Source organism: Thunnus maccoyii, chromosome 4 (assembly GCF_910596095.1).
Source record: "Thunnus maccoyii chromosome 4, fThuMac1.1, whole genome shotgun sequence".
NCBI lineage: Eukaryota > Metazoa > Chordata > Actinopteri > Scombriformes > Scombridae > Thunnus > Thunnus maccoyii.
The window spans coordinates 11,670,255-11,685,881 of NC_056536.1; the positions used below are offsets into that span (position 1 = coordinate 11,670,255).

Below are 15,627 nucleotides of genomic sequence, written 5' to 3' on the forward strand. Positions count from 1 at the left end.
TTGTGATCATTAAGCAGTTTAAAAGCAATGTCCATGGAGCACGATGGTAGAGCTAAAATGGAGCAAACAGCAAAGAAAAGTTCCAGCAGCCAAACATGTTCTATGATCATTGACCTGGGCAGGGAGAGGCACTGTTAGACATGGAGAGCAGTTTCCAGTATAAACAGCCGATGTTCAGTGGAGAAAAGTCAGATTCTGTAATACTAACAGGAAATGAGAGCCAACACATTCACGCGCACACACAGACACACACACACACACACACAAATATGCACAAGACTATAGTCAACAGGACCTCATACACAAACACAATCAAAGACACACATCATGAAGGCAGTTCAAAGCTAGACAGCTGGATGAACCGGCAAGTCCAAGTCTTTGGTCTCAGCAGCTTATGATCCTCAAAGAAGACAGTTTTCTACATACTCATCACTGCTTTCCAGACAGCACTGAAAACACTCGGTAATGGCAAGAAACTCTCGCCAAACCGTGTGAGATGATTTTTCCCAAAATCTACCAGCTACTCCCACCATGTAACCAATCAAATATTCATTTTAGTAAAGAAAACCACAGTCACCTACTCAGCTTCCTGGCAGACTTAAGACAGAAAAAGACCACCCTTGGTTTCTCTGGCCTCTGCATCATCTTTTTCTCATTAATATCAAACAAAACACAGTGAAGAACCATAAAGAGAAGCTGCAACATCTTCCCAAATCTGTCTCTACTGGCAGTAATTCCATAGTGTATACAGTAAACTCTCAGACTTTAGAGATTTAAAGATTTTTCTTGAAATATAAACATGATTTACTGAATAAGTCAATACTGGGAATGTTCGCAGATGGAACAGAGCTTATTGGCCCTACTTCAGTCCCGTCAAGTGATTAAATGTAGGTACAATTCTTAGGTAGAAAGCGATCACTTTCAAGTTATCAACTGTGTTTTTGTTGATGCTATTGGAGGCTTGCAGCGGGCCCTCACACAAAGCAGGCCACCCCAGAACATGTTTAAACATCAGTGACGGGAAAGACAAATATTGTATGTCACTGAAAATTACGAAATCACTTTACTTTAATGACCACATGAACAGAGTGAGTCAGTGAAATTTGTTTTCAGTCAAATTGTTTGTTGGTCATTGCTGTATTTCAAAATGACCTATATAACCACTCCCAAAAGTACTAAAAGTTTGAGTTAAGGAAACTAGAACAACTTTGTTAAGTTTAGGGGAACATTGTCGTCATTGTTAAAAAGAAGCCAATGAGAACAGTTTGTAAGAGAGAGGACACAAACCACATCTTCACTTCACTTTTTACAACCAACCAACCATCCACCCTGAACTAATAAAGACTTTTTGTATGCAGTGTTAAAATGTGATGCTTAATCCTGATAATTTAAGAATTAGCTCTTCTACACACAGGCAAAAATTAGATTCAAACAAAGTGGAGCTGATCACACATCCACTGATGAGGCCGACCACAAGGAAGCAAGGATTACTAACATTAGCTCTGTGCTCAAAATGTTAAGTTTATGTTAAACATGCACAGTTTTATAATGCATCACAATTTCAGCCCATTAGAGACGGAGGAATTCTCTGGCTGGATTGATTAACTTGATGGTGAGCAGAAGATACAGATAGATGAAGAAAAACAAGACGAGGTCAAAACCTAGTACATGGCTGGACGGTGTATGAAACGCTAGAGGGTTTTTAATTTGTACATTGCCTGGTTACCATCAGACATCACAGCATTTCTAAGATGTACTTTTCATGCAGTAGTTGTAACTCAAGGTGCTGTAAAAAAAAACCCCAAAACATTAAAAATACTTAAAATACATTGGACCAGATTTTGGGTGTAGACTATATAGGGCTGTTGTAAGAAAGGTTGAGTTAAGATTTAAGGTCCACTCCTATGGCGCACCGCAGGCATCAGATTTAAAATGACAACACCACAGAACCAACACAGATGCTTGACCACCGCCGCGCTGTCTCTCTCTCGTGCTCTCAGCTTGCTCGCACTCTCTCTCTCTCTTTTTTTGGCTGCAGAAACAAACAGCTTTGGTTGTTGGGTCCTCATGTGATGCTCCAAGATCAAAAGAAGGGCAGAATAGGGGCACCAAGGCAGTTTGACACACCTCATAACGCCTTTGGTGCGTATTCGACGATTTAAAACAATAGGTTTACTTCAAAATCCGCCCATGCTTTCAGTGAGTTTGGGCCTTTAGACTATTGTTTCACATATTATTTCACTCACCCACAACCCAAAAATAGTTTTAATACAGTAACTATAAAGTTAATCATAATAATTATCATAAGTAATTGTGGCACTTTCCCCCCCCTAAAAAACTTGATAAAATGACATATTAACAGTCCTACAAAAATTATAACAGCTTAATCTCCACCATTGCTGCTTGCTGTCAGTTGGTTGGGTAATATTGTTGGGATACTTAGCTTCAATGGCCTTTGGCGGCCTTCTGCCAACCAGCAGTTTAATCTCATCACTTAGTGACTCAGTGACGGACAGACAACAGCCAAAAATGTGTCATCAGCCATAGCAAGACAGTACACGCCTGACTGAAGACAGTGAGTACCTCCCCTCTGCTTGTTATTTATTTGTCTGAGCTGTAATTAATGATGGTGAAGGTCATGAGGTTATGACTCTGGGAGGAGACGCTATCAGTAAAAATATGTTTATGGTGGTAACAGAGACTTTCATTAGAGAGATAAAGAGGACGTCCCCCTACTTTATTTATCTTCCACTCACTTTTAACGTCAAGGTATGCACCCTCTGAACATGCTCATGCAGCTAAGGGCTGTGGATTTTTTTGTTCTTCCTCAACTGAATGATCAAACCTGGATTGATTATAACTAAAACCCTTAATCTGCCTCTCTTCGCCTCTGTGTCTCTCTCTCATGTATGTCTTTCTCTCAAACACCAAACACACACAAAAGTCCAAAAACACAATGTGAGGACCTTTCACCTTTCAGCCTCTACCACTTTTAGTCAAACTCAAGTTGTGTTTAACAAACTCAGACAGCAAACATATGAGATGGACCATATGGGTCCGTGTGTGTGTGTGTGTTGGGTGTATGTGTCTTTTGCTTTGTCAATGCCACAGGATACAACAGTAATCCATCTAATTTGACACCAAAAAACTCTGAAAGACACAGAAAACGAGAGACGTGAAGGAATGCAGAAAGATGTCTGTGTAGTTTAACATAAGAAGACAAATATCTCTGTCTCTTACTCAAACACACACACACACACACAGACACACACTCTTTATGACTCCTTTGGCACACGTAAGGTAGAGTTACACACAGTCTGTTTTATGACCTGTGCAATAATGCTTTGTGACTCCTCCTCTCCTCTATGGACAGTACAGTAGCTCGCACACGCACACACACACCTAGCGTGGTGTGAGCCCTCTGAGCAACGCACAGAGGAAACACCTAATAAAACTGATATAAGACACCCAAGACACACCTGCCACTTCAAACACAGAGAACATATACCTACTGACACACACACACACACACACACACACACACCTTCTAACCCGTTCCAGATGGAGGTGGCTGTCAGACTTCTTGCTATGAGTACAAGAAGGCACAAAAAGCCGCAGCACTTTTACAACTCTTACAACAGTGTGTCTTCATTGCGGTGTGTGTGTGTGTGTGTGTGAGTGATGTATGTGTGTAAACCAGTAATTAGTGCCAGTTTATGTATTCTGGGCACCACTTAAGCCACTGAGACCCTCTCCTCCAACTGGGACATAATTTAACGATGTCTCAGTACATCAAAGAAATGACTTCATTAAATTTTTTCTTCCTCTCCATTAATTTATTTTCTTACTTTCTTTTTTACTTTCCTCCTTTCTTTCATTCACCCCTTCTCTCATTTCTTTCGGTCCATCTTACAACTCACCCTTGCAGCCACTTGTGCTTTACTTTGTCCTTTATTTCTTCCCTTTTTAAAGATGCTCTTAAAATCATCCCCTCCTCTATCTATCCCCCTGTTTCCCCACAAAGTTGTTTCTTTAACCTCCTCCGGGCTAACAGGCAGAAAGCTGAGTCAGCTTGTGGGGATGTGAACAACTCAAGGTGCTGGTATACTATATTCCCATATGTGTGTCATCCAGTTTGTAAATAAAATGTGGTTTGTTTCTGGACATTATTGTAGGCGGTTGCTTTTTCCAAATATCCATTCCTTCTTTTTTCTTGTCATAAACATGCACATAATTAGATTAGTGCTCTCTTTGTTTATTTATCTTTTCTCATATTTTCCTCTCTTCCTATACCTTACTCCCTATTTCCTTCTATTTGTGTTCCTGCCCTCTCCTCATTCAATCCCACCTCCCATCCCTCCTTCACAAAACCAATAAAAGTCTTCATTTACAGCAATGTTCTCCTGAAAGCTTTCCATGCAGTTCTTCATCGGGAAAGACTGGTCTCATCCACCACAGCTGTAACATTTCATTATGATTATTAAATTATCTTGAAAGTGCTAGTAAGTTGTAGATTTCATTAAAGACAAACACTACTCGGCTGCTGAGTCATTAAAAGTACTGTACCTTTTAAGTAATGTGGGAGAGCAGAGAGCGGTAGGGTAGGAAACTGAAGAGTCAGCACAACACAACATGGCACTAAACTGTGTCAGGATGCCATTTACTGCATGCTTAGTATTGCCTGAGGCGCAATCTGCACTCCCCGACAAATGTGCCATTTGGGGACTGCAGCTAAGAAAAAGACCTTGTGGTGCATTAATATTTTGTATTCTTGTTTTCAAACCTGTCAAAATGTCTTTCCTTATATTAGAACTGGAAAAATACAAGCATGAACGGGAAGAAACAGTAGAAACACTGAGAGCAGAGCAGAGACTGACGTGGACACAGGATTCAGTGGGTAAGCAGCCGAAATCTCTGGAGGCCCAATGACCAACTTGGTTTGGAGGAACACAAGTGCCATAGAAAGAGCTGATTCTCTGCTCTTCATTGGACACATTTGGCAAAATGTATTGAGGTGGAGTCTGGAGTCAATAGTGGAGGTCAACTCAGTCACCTCATTTATGGAAAAAACAGGGTCTGTTCAGTTCATTTTTGGCCGCATTGTAATGTCAGATGTCAGGTTACTGGCAGCAGGAATGGAAATCCAAATGTACACACAAAGACTCAACTGGTAGAGTGAAAGGCTTAAAAATCGGGCAGGCGGTCAGGACCGGCAAACAAATCCAAAAATCAGCAGACTGGCAGGACATTGACAACAGAACAGGTTACAAGCACAAACCGGGAATGCAGGAATAACTTAAAAAAGGCCACAGCAGTAAAGCAACGTGGACAATCTTGAAGAGATTGGCTGAAAACTGTATACTGATAGTGAATGAGGAGCAGAGGCTGGCTCAGGTGATCTCTCTACAACACAAACTTGACAGAACAGATACAGCAAGTGGAAAGATAAACACTGAAACTTTAGGCGACGCAAGAATGCATACAAAGTCAACGGGAGGGCAACAGTGGGAGCAGACGCAGCTTTGATCTAGGCAGAGCAAACTGCGGTGAAGACAGGTGTGTCAGAGTTGAAAATGTTCCAAATGATGTATGACTGGAACACGTAGAAAGACAAAAAAGCAGAAGAAACTGGAGAAAAATAAAAATAACTGGAGTTCCTGGTCCACAGACACACTCCTCACACATGGACATTGCTAGCTAACAGCTACAGCTAACATTCGTACACTGTGAATCACTTACCTGTGGTTCCTTCCCCCTTTGAATGCAGTCTTCTCTGTTGCCAGGTAACGGAGGCCAATAAATCTATGAAGGAAGGTAGAGAGAGAGAAAGATGAACAAGAAGAGGAGAGAGAAAAAAAAAAACAGTTCAATGATTAATGACCTCATAACTTTGAAATGATGTAAATAACCACCTTATTCAGTCATATTGCAAAATGTAATTGCTTTGCGGGAGCCACACACCCCTTATGTGACTGTAAATGCAATCAAAACAATCATCGGCATGTGTCATTAAATTTGAATTATTCTCCTTGCAAATTCTGTTTTATAGCAATTAGAAGCAAATTGAGCAGAACGGACCTTCTGCATATGATGAAAGAAAAACTTTCTGAGGACGAGCCCAAGACTTTAGGATTTAACTTTTGGCTTGTAAAGCTGTAGCGTTGATTGAGACATGACACATACATTCATCATTTCAGACATGCTGAAGCCCACGCCAGGTCGGTTTGCCCAGATTACGTCATATTTTAACAACATATTTTCTCACTTATCTCTAATGGTATCTAGTCATGCAGATAATTTTGGTTTTATTTGCCCAGTTTTTGAGATAATCTGTCTCTAAGATTTCTGCCTCCACCCCAAAACAATGGAGGTCATTTCTTTTATCGTGCTCACAGCAATGAAATAAAACTATGTTCAAAACTTCAAGGGGGTGTCCCTGTGGCTAAGAGGTTAAGATGTCAACCATTAACCGCAACTTTCCCTGTATGAGTCCCACCAGGGATCTTTGTTGCATCTTTCTTTCCCTCATTTCTTGCCATCTCTCCACTGTCATGGACCCTGCCACCATTTAAATGAACCCTGAAAATAAAAAGTAATGTACCGGTTACACTGAGTAATCCAGAAACTTTATTGGAACTGCTTTCTTCTTGGGCTGAAAACTGTTGGAAGTGTCTTCTGTGGACTGACCAAAGCACAACTGCATAGCTAGATACGACTATAAGTAAGTGATGAAGTGTGTTTTACAGCTAAAATTACTTTAAATATTTCAAATAAATGATGCTTTTTGTTATTTTTTACTACAGGAAATACCATTCTTAAATTCAGAGGATCAAGTAACATGATTTTGGAATAGAGTAGAGAAATGTGAAACCTTAACTAGACCACAGTGTAATTAAGATTGATTTGTCCATCTGATTAACCGCATGCTTTTAGAACTACTTGCTCAATATGGATTAAGGCAACCACCTTTATACAATGTTCACAACAACAATAACATACAAAACTGAAACAGAAGGAAACTTTGCAATGCTCTGAAAGACTTCAAACTAGATGTGAATCTGCTGTATCAATGTTGACTCCAGAGACTCGTGGCTCTGTCCCCTCCAATGTCAGTCTTCTCTTTTGTGTCTAGTAATAAAATGAGACCTTTGGCTACAGACAAACAGGCAAGCTGTGCTCAGCTAAACCCTTAGTGTATCCTTACAACACCATCTGGATCTTGAAAAAAGAAAAGATAAATAAATAAAACTCTCTTCAGTTTTCAAGTTCTCACAGCATAGATCCAAGATTGTCTGATTATGAAAGTCCCAGAGTCTTCCTCTCATTCTGCCAATTCAATAAGGAGAAGAGGTCAGTCTCAGATAGGCGTGAATTAAAATTTGGACCTGAAACAATGGGGCTAGTTTTAACCAATCTGCTTTCTACAAATGAGAAACGAAATCCAATTGCCACTGCAGAGGAAAGCCCAAGTCTGTCTCAGTATTGAGCTTCAGTGATGTGTGAAATAATGTAGATTCTTGCAAACTACCAGAGGGTTTCTCTGAGACAATAAGTCTTTGTCTGGTCCAGTAGGAAACTGTTTTGTTTTGGCTAACAGAGAGAATAGAAACCAGAGAAGAAAACAAATGGTCCTGACTTGCATTACTATGTCTGATTGTGTTTAGTGTGTGTATAGAGAGCATGTGGGGGTGTGTGTGTGTGTGTGTGTGTGTGTGTGTGTGTGTGTCGGGGCCACTCTCGTATCAACTGTATAAGATTGTTATCGAGTGTGTATGAATTTGAAGTGATGAAGTGATAGAAACAAAAATAGAGACACAATGTAAATTGAGTTGAGACAAATGAGACAAACGAATATCTGTTTCTGCCTCGTTGGCTCAAAATCAAACCACATTCTCCTCTTTTGTTCGTCACACTCTAAATTTCATATCACCAGTAAAAGTTCTGGACAGATTTTATCTCCTGTGTTATAAACCCCAAGTTATCACAGCCAGCACTGCGGGCGCACTGTGAATCAGGATGACTGAAACCTGGCTCAGACAGACTGAAACTCTCTCACACATAGTCATCTGTATTTAAAGTCTGCAGATAAAAGATGTGACATTGAAGTACTTTAACCACTATAATTTGCTTTAATACAGTGGAGTGCAAAAGAACAAAACTCAGCCAATCAATCCCTTAAGTTAAGTTTACCTCTGTGTAAGTGAAATAAAATACAAATCATTACAATGAAAATTCACAATGTTAGATAAAATGTCAGATAGAATACAAATCAAATTGAGTTGGTGTTGAAGAAGACTGTATATATACTCTATTACAAATACGTGTCCTCTTGCATTTAACATCTAAAGAACATATTTTTCTTTGTAGTATCTAAAATATTCCACATTTTTGCAAAATTTTTTAAATGTCAGTTATCTATGTATTTTATACACTTTAACAGGGGCGTGTTAAAGTGCGGCCTCTCCTGCAATTCCAATTGTGAAATACATATTTTGATGAAAAATCATCCAACAACATATTTTCCTCCCAATAAGTCCTTGAAATTCGACAACAAAATATGCAGTTTGTAACGTCCCTTTAGAACGATGTATAGAAGCGTTTTCTGATGTGGCATCCTTATTGGCAGGATGACATAACTTGTCTGCGCCTTCCAAAAACAAAAACTGAGGCAACTTTACCATATTCCTGCTGGACTGTCAGAATTCAGTTTTACTCAATAGGAAATATTTTTACAATACCTCAAGTACAACTTTTGGTGAGGGATTGTTTTTTCTTAGAAGAATTTCGAGAAAAAAAATAAATCAAACCAGAAACCACTGCTTTCTTGGTGTGAATATTTTCTCCATGTACAATGGACACTAGTGCAAATATTTTTGTTGTTGCACCACCTAATGTGTGACTAACGCCTGACCTGCAAGCTGGCTTGCAACTGTGGGAATCCATTTGAAACAAAAATTTGTTTCATGCCTGACTGAAATAAATGCATAAATTATGGTCGGTCTAAGACTTGGCTTGCAATGGTTTCAATCTCTGGAACGATTTCTTTTGTATGATGCTGGATGATATGAATGATATGAATGTTGGCCTGGTGAAAGGTCTGACTCACACACAAACACACACACACACACACACAGCCTGACCTACAGCAGCCTGATAGCATGCCTGACTGATATTGATATACCGTGAAATCAGGCCCTGCCCAAAACCTGGCTGGCAACAGTCTGAGTCAGTGTACTGTAATATTCTATTCACTGTCCAAGATTCCCGCTCTGCACGATTTAGGAAATATGGCCGACCTCCACCAGCCACCCTGGTTTCTTCCTCTATTTAACTTAACTCGACACTTCATCACTGTGACTCTGCCTTCTCAGAGTGCTCTTTAATTTTTAATCCACCCTCAAACATCATTCACATTTGCTATTTATTTGCTCTTTGAACTTGGAACAGAGTGCAAAGAACTCTGTCAGAGCTGGAAACAAGTGAGCCGTGGAGGACGGTCACGACCGCAGCCCGTCCTTTAACTTCAAACTGGAACTTGTCATAATTTCTGACAATGAAACCGCCCCTGTGAATGAACAGGACCTTCAAAAGAGACTCCAGAGACACAATATTTGAGAAGTAAGCCAAAATTAAGATAGAAACGGGCATATTAGGTGCTGAACAACCTGGAATACATCAAAAACCTCCAGTATCTCCCTTTTAGTGCACATTATACCAAATGATGAATGAGAAATGTGATCTGGATCAACCCCACTTGTCTTTAACAATACAGAGACATATAACAAATAACACTTTTAGCATATGTTTGACAAGAATCCCCTATGCCCTGTAGTCACTGAAGCTACAATAAAATACACTTTCCCTATCAAATTACATTTTTGTTTGTATTGTTTAAGTGCACTCAACTTTTACTATGACTCTAAAAGCAGAAAAATATTCAGACATGAGCTACTGTTTGTACATCATGCTGCTGCATGCTGATTTTAGCAGAGTTTGTTGCTTTTTCATTGCAGATATAGTGCTATAGATAGAATAATGGAATGTAATTAACTTATTTTTGACCAAAGCAGGATGCAACAAGGCTAGAATTACCCGATTTAAATACTGGACCAAAATATTTAAAGAACCTTTTACACTCTGCAATCCTAAAACAAACTCAAAGAAAAAAAGTCCCTAGAGAAGATTTAAATTCCAAAACAACCTCTGCTTTTATCAACATGTCATTTCTTATGCTGCGTAGTGTATTCCTTGGAAGCCAAAGGGAGTTCTCTAGAATGAAGCCTCACTAAGCTGGGCCACACGCCATCTCTAAAATCACCAAGGAAGCATAGCAACACAAGACACATTGTACGTAACCACACACTGAGGAAAATAAACCAGTCGTCTGAACATGCTGAAACTAATGACAAAGTCTTTAAAAGGTGCCAGCCACATTTCCAGGCCAATGCCCCCCCCCTGCCAAATATTAACATTTTATATACAATAATCAAAGATGGTGTATCAAATGCCATATATATTTATCTTTTAGCAAGGAGAAAGTGGAATATTGATTCCATCATTTGAAACATTTACATAAACTAAATCAGTATTTGTTTTAGTGTTTCCTGGGTAATCATTATTAAGGGAAAAGCTCCACTTTCGAGATTTGATTCAGTAGGAACTGGTAGGTTTAAGACCTGGGCAGAAACACTGAATGCACTGATTTAAAGCTGTCTGACTTGTTTTCAACCAAACCCTTGTGTTTAGAATAACACCTAGTTCCATTTTCCAATTTTACTGCACTGTTAGTTAGATTTATAGTGGAAAAGGTGGCAGTGTTACCTTCATGCCAAGCAGATATAATAAGCTGTGGTTGACAGAGTTTGAGCTTGGAAACTACAATTCTGATTATTAAACTTTAACAGTTTCTCACAGAGTCTACATATTTAATCAGATGCACCATAAGAAATGTAAAAATACCACAAAGAATAAGAATAGTGACAAAAAGTGGCAGCCATTTGGTTAACAATGATTTACTTTCTCTTGCTCTGCTCTCAGCTCACTTTAGACAAACTGAAGAGGAGGGACCAACTTTGAATGCTGTGTTTACAACCGACAAATCCTGCATAGTATACCTTTAAGTAGAAATGTTTCAGTCACATCATAATATTATTTAATATTATTTAATATTATTTTCCAGGCTTAAATTATTTTCATTATCAAAAATATTCAGCATTTTTCAAGGTGTGTTAGAAGGATGACTTTCAACCCAAACAAGCAAAATAACTTTAGAGGAATAGGTAAGCATTTTGCAAAATACACTTATTCGCTTTCTTTCCGAAAGAGACATGAGAAGATTTACACAGCTTGTTGTCGGTGCATTAAGTACGGAACTGGAGCAGAGACGGGGTTAGCCAGGGTTAGCTGCTCCAGTTCCATACTTAATGCACCGACAACAAGCTGTGTCAATCCTCTTATGTCTCTTTCGGAAAGAAAGCGAATAAGTGTATTTTGTAGACTGGGGAACAGCTAGCCTGGCTCTGTCAATATTTGAAAAATATGCCTACCATCACCTTTAAAGTTCACTAATTTAGATGTATCTAATTTGTTTAATTCATATACAAACAGAAATGTAAAAATTACAATCTGTGATTTTGGGGAGAGTTTTTAGGTTTTGGCAGCAGAGACGTTGGAAGTAGGGATGCGCTGTCTGACTTTCATTTCTGTCTTTCATATTTCCTTCCAACATAAGGAATATATGGTTTCATAGCCCTGTGATATGCCTGTCAGAAATGATAAGCCTGTCTCCTGCTCAAAGCACTTCATGTGTCTTTAACTATATAAACAGTTATGTTAAGCTAGGCCAATTGCTTTGCAGCTCTGCCTCAGAAATGAGAGTGATATTAATTTTCTCATCTGCTAAGAAAGCAAATATTTATATTTCCCAAAATACTCAAGACACCTTTGAACTCATATCAGAAACATCCTGAGATTCTAATTTTAGAAAATAACGCAGGGATCAGTTGTGGGAACCACGAGTTTTCAACATCAATGCTGGTTGTCAAAGCAACTTTGATTTAACATCAACATGTTTTGCTTAAGTGATAATCCCTTTTGCGAAGACAAACATTATGAATTCATTCATTTGGGGTTGTTTTTTTTCCCTTTCCCTTCTTCTCTCTGTCTTTCAGCACTGGTTTATGAAGTATTTGGCAGATGTATGTCGTCTTGTAAACCTTTGTTTCATTGAACTGGCATCACGGGGAGATTTCACAATGGCTGGCTTTGATGGAAGCATGGGCATTAAACCTCAGCTTGCAGCAAACTAGAATATCAGAGAGCTTCATGTGTGATCAGCAGCCAAGGCGGAGAGCATTGAGAGGAGGCTGAGAGAGGGATGTAGGGGAATTAAAGGGCGGATAAGGTGGGCGACATCTGGCTCTCTGTGTACTTAAATTCCCAGTTCCCCCATTCACTCTGTCTTTGACCCATGTACAAGCACAGATACACACTCACACACACACACTCACTCATACTCTGCTGCTCTTAAAGTGGTGAAGCACATTGGGGACTTCTGCTTTAGAGAGACATATTTTTATTCTACGCTTGTTACAAACCAGTCTGATGGAACACAGAGAACACTGTGCGCCCTACTGCAAAATAATGTCTGAATAAATATATGCTGCATATATTCCCAGCACTATTCTTCAACAGATACACATGAAGATGATATGAAATCCCGTTTTCATTTTAACTCGCTCATTTCCCCTGTGTCAAAGCCTTCCAATAAAAACTCTCAGAATGCTCGTAAGATATAACTCAAAGGTATAATAACTCCCCAACTCCACAAATCACAGCAAAACTCATATCTATGTCCGTTGTTGCGCTGAATAAATTACATTAGATATAAATTCCACTCCAATATGAGACACATTTTTCCATGATTCTCAACATATCTGGTCTTCTTGACTTAAACCAAGATGTCGATATCTTCCCAAAATAAATGCATTTTATTTCAACAGTTAGGTTTTAAAATCAAAAATCCAATATTTGCTGATAAAAGAAAACAGAGCCTTAAATCTAGAGCAACGATAGCATTCTTTCGGCTTCTTATCTCTCTCTATGTCAGCAGACTCTCAGCGTGTGATGACGGTAAATCGGGGGACGTATTCACAAAGCATCCGAGTATAATGGCTGCACAGAGATTGTAGGGAAAGCAGCAGCAGCTTCAGTCCTCTGGCAGGATGCCCTCAAATGCTACGTAAGTCACCCATGGGTCAACCCCACTCCTTCTCTTAGCCTAGAAGATCTCTCTATTCTTAGTAAAAGTTGCTTTCAGCAGCTTTATAAACAGCTCTTAGGAGAAAAGTCTTTTAGTACCACTTAGTGGTAAAATAAGGTCCTTTGCGAATACGGCCTCTGACTTCAGCATCGTTGTTCAACTCTTATTTCTCTCTGGTGAGAGACTGTAACTCTCACTGCAAAACCACCGTGTTTGACAAGCCTGAATGACAAATGGATGTTCATAATAAAGGTGACCTAGATTTAAAAAAACAAAAAAACAAGGCTGGTTAGCACTAGCTGCACTTTTACAGTTGTTCCTGCAGCAGGAAGGGCATGAGATCGTACAAAATGTGATTGAGGTTTAGGTTAGAAGAGAGGTAAAGCAGAGCTGAAAATAGCTCTGGTACTACAGTCATATCCTACTGCAACCATGCTTATTTATTCACACATTTCAAAGAAATTTCATAATATACTGGATGCAGTAAATGATTGGCCCAGAGATGCATATTTACCCCAGAAATAGATGCGTGATCTGTTGTTTTTACCGAAAATTGAGCTTTCTTTAAACTCTCTAAAAATATTTTCATCACTGTTTTCTGATACTGTTTCAGTGATGATGCAATGTAATGCAGTAATATAAAATGAAATGGCTGCTCAGGTTTGAGTCACCATGTTTATGGTTGATTTATGACAGAGTGTTATAACAGATGTTCAACAAAGGGGGAGGATTCTGTAAAACCTGAAAACCCTACGCCTATATCTTCAAGTCATACATCATCTTTTTACAGATTGGAACCACTTAAATCTAAAAATGAATGACAAATGTTGACTACTATCAACTAACCCTTCACTATACATCAATCATTAGAGCAGAACAAGTCATTAAAATAACATCAATAAAATAACTGATTGTAGCTGTTGTCTCCAAACAGCCTCACCTCCTTGGGCTCGCTGCTGGCGGGTCCCAGCATGAGAGAATACATGACATCTTTCCCTCCTAGGAAGAGGCGGTCACGGTACTCATCCAAGAACACGGCAGTAAGAGAGAGCTGGCCATGATGACCGCTGAAGATAGATGACCTGTTGGTCGCCAGCAGGTCTGCAGAGAGAGGAGAGAAAAAGATTAGTATTGGCATCCAAAAAACACAAACAGAAGAGATAGAAAAAGAAAGCAGGAGGAGGTGGAGCGGAAAGTAAGAGAGATAATGATGCAGGGGTGGAAGACTTTTCACACTTCTCACAGGACTTAAATATATTCCTGCCAAGTAATAAAGCATAAGATCGAAGCAGGAAAACATACAAATCAAAAATGCAAGACACTCCACATGGAAATTAAATAACAAGTAAAGCTACGATGCATACAGCAAGAGAAAAAGACAAAGAAAACAGATTAAAGAGAAAAAAACAACTTAATGGAATATCAATAAAAGGTAGAATACATCGTTAAGGAGATTACCCCAATTTGCTCAGTTTGTGTTCACAAATAAGCCAGAGATCAAAGTCCTGACTGATCTTGTTTCCAGTCTCTTAGAAGTTAAGAAAATTTTGTGAGAATATTTCTGCATCCTGCGGAGCGCTGATCAGTCTTGCTCGTTGCAGCTGCACCTGCTTGTTGTCCCTCTACCACACCCAACCCCCTGCTGTACTGCTGCTTTCAGATTAGAATTGGACAGAAAAACTTTACTTGCACACTGTGGTGACAGTTCAGCATTATGCACCTTTTACAAATTTATATAAAACACTTTATTGTCTTTATCCCTGTGCTCACAGCTAGTGAGCCTCCTCCTACTCTGCTGCTTGCATTTATACCAGCAAATAAACAGCAGGCTGTTCTGGAGTAATGAAACACAGGTGTAACTAATAACATTGATAATGGTTTCAATCCCTTTCTGTGCGTCAGAGTCCTGCTTTTGTGCTGGCTCAGTGAGCACATCCAGTACCATACGTTTCCTGTGTTTGTTTCCTGAATGAGTAGCGTCCTGTCCCTCAGACGACTGATATAGGTTGATCAACAGTAAGTGAATTCATACCATATTCATCACCTTCTTCATGGAGACATTTTTATCATCACTAAATCACCAAGTACCACAAGAGTACAAGAGTTTCTTGTGGGAATCCAGATGTAAGACTGCCCTCCGTTCCACTGTATTGTCTCCAAACATGCTCCTGTTGCTGCTGTCAGCAAATCATTCCTGAACATTAAAGGATGTTTCCCTGAGTATCAGCCGACCACTGAGTCCCAGAAAAAGAAATATTTATATTAACACACATTTGCTGGTTTTGTTTTATTTCATTTGCAATTGAAAACAGTAGAAGCTGGCAATAACTCACACTAATAAATGTCAGAATGTCACGTTGAGCTAA

The 15,627-nt window shown here is 39.3% G+C and overlaps 1 protein-coding gene across 2 annotated transcripts in view; it reads right to left on the reverse strand.

Moving 5' to 3' along the window:
• The window catches only part of sema3bl (sema domain, immunoglobulin domain (Ig), short basic domain, secreted, (semaphorin) 3bl), a 71,342-nt gene that overhangs the window by 36,464 nt on the left and 19,251 nt on the right, over positions 1-15,627 (reverse strand). The window contains exons 1-3 of one of the 2 annotated variants that reach the window (XM_042408873.1): positions 14,720-15,014; positions 14,202-14,362; positions 5,740-5,802 (exon numbers count right to left, since the gene is read on the reverse strand). In XM_042408873.1, coding sequence (XP_042264807.1) covers positions 5,740-5,802; positions 14,202-14,246 — 108 coding nt within the window. In that variant the 5' untranslated portion in view covers positions 14,247-14,362; positions 14,720-15,014. Of the gene's footprint in view, positions 1-5,739; positions 5,803-14,201; positions 14,363-14,719; positions 15,015-15,627 lie in introns of those variants that run through there. The other variant, XM_042408872.1, reaches the window with a different exon arrangement.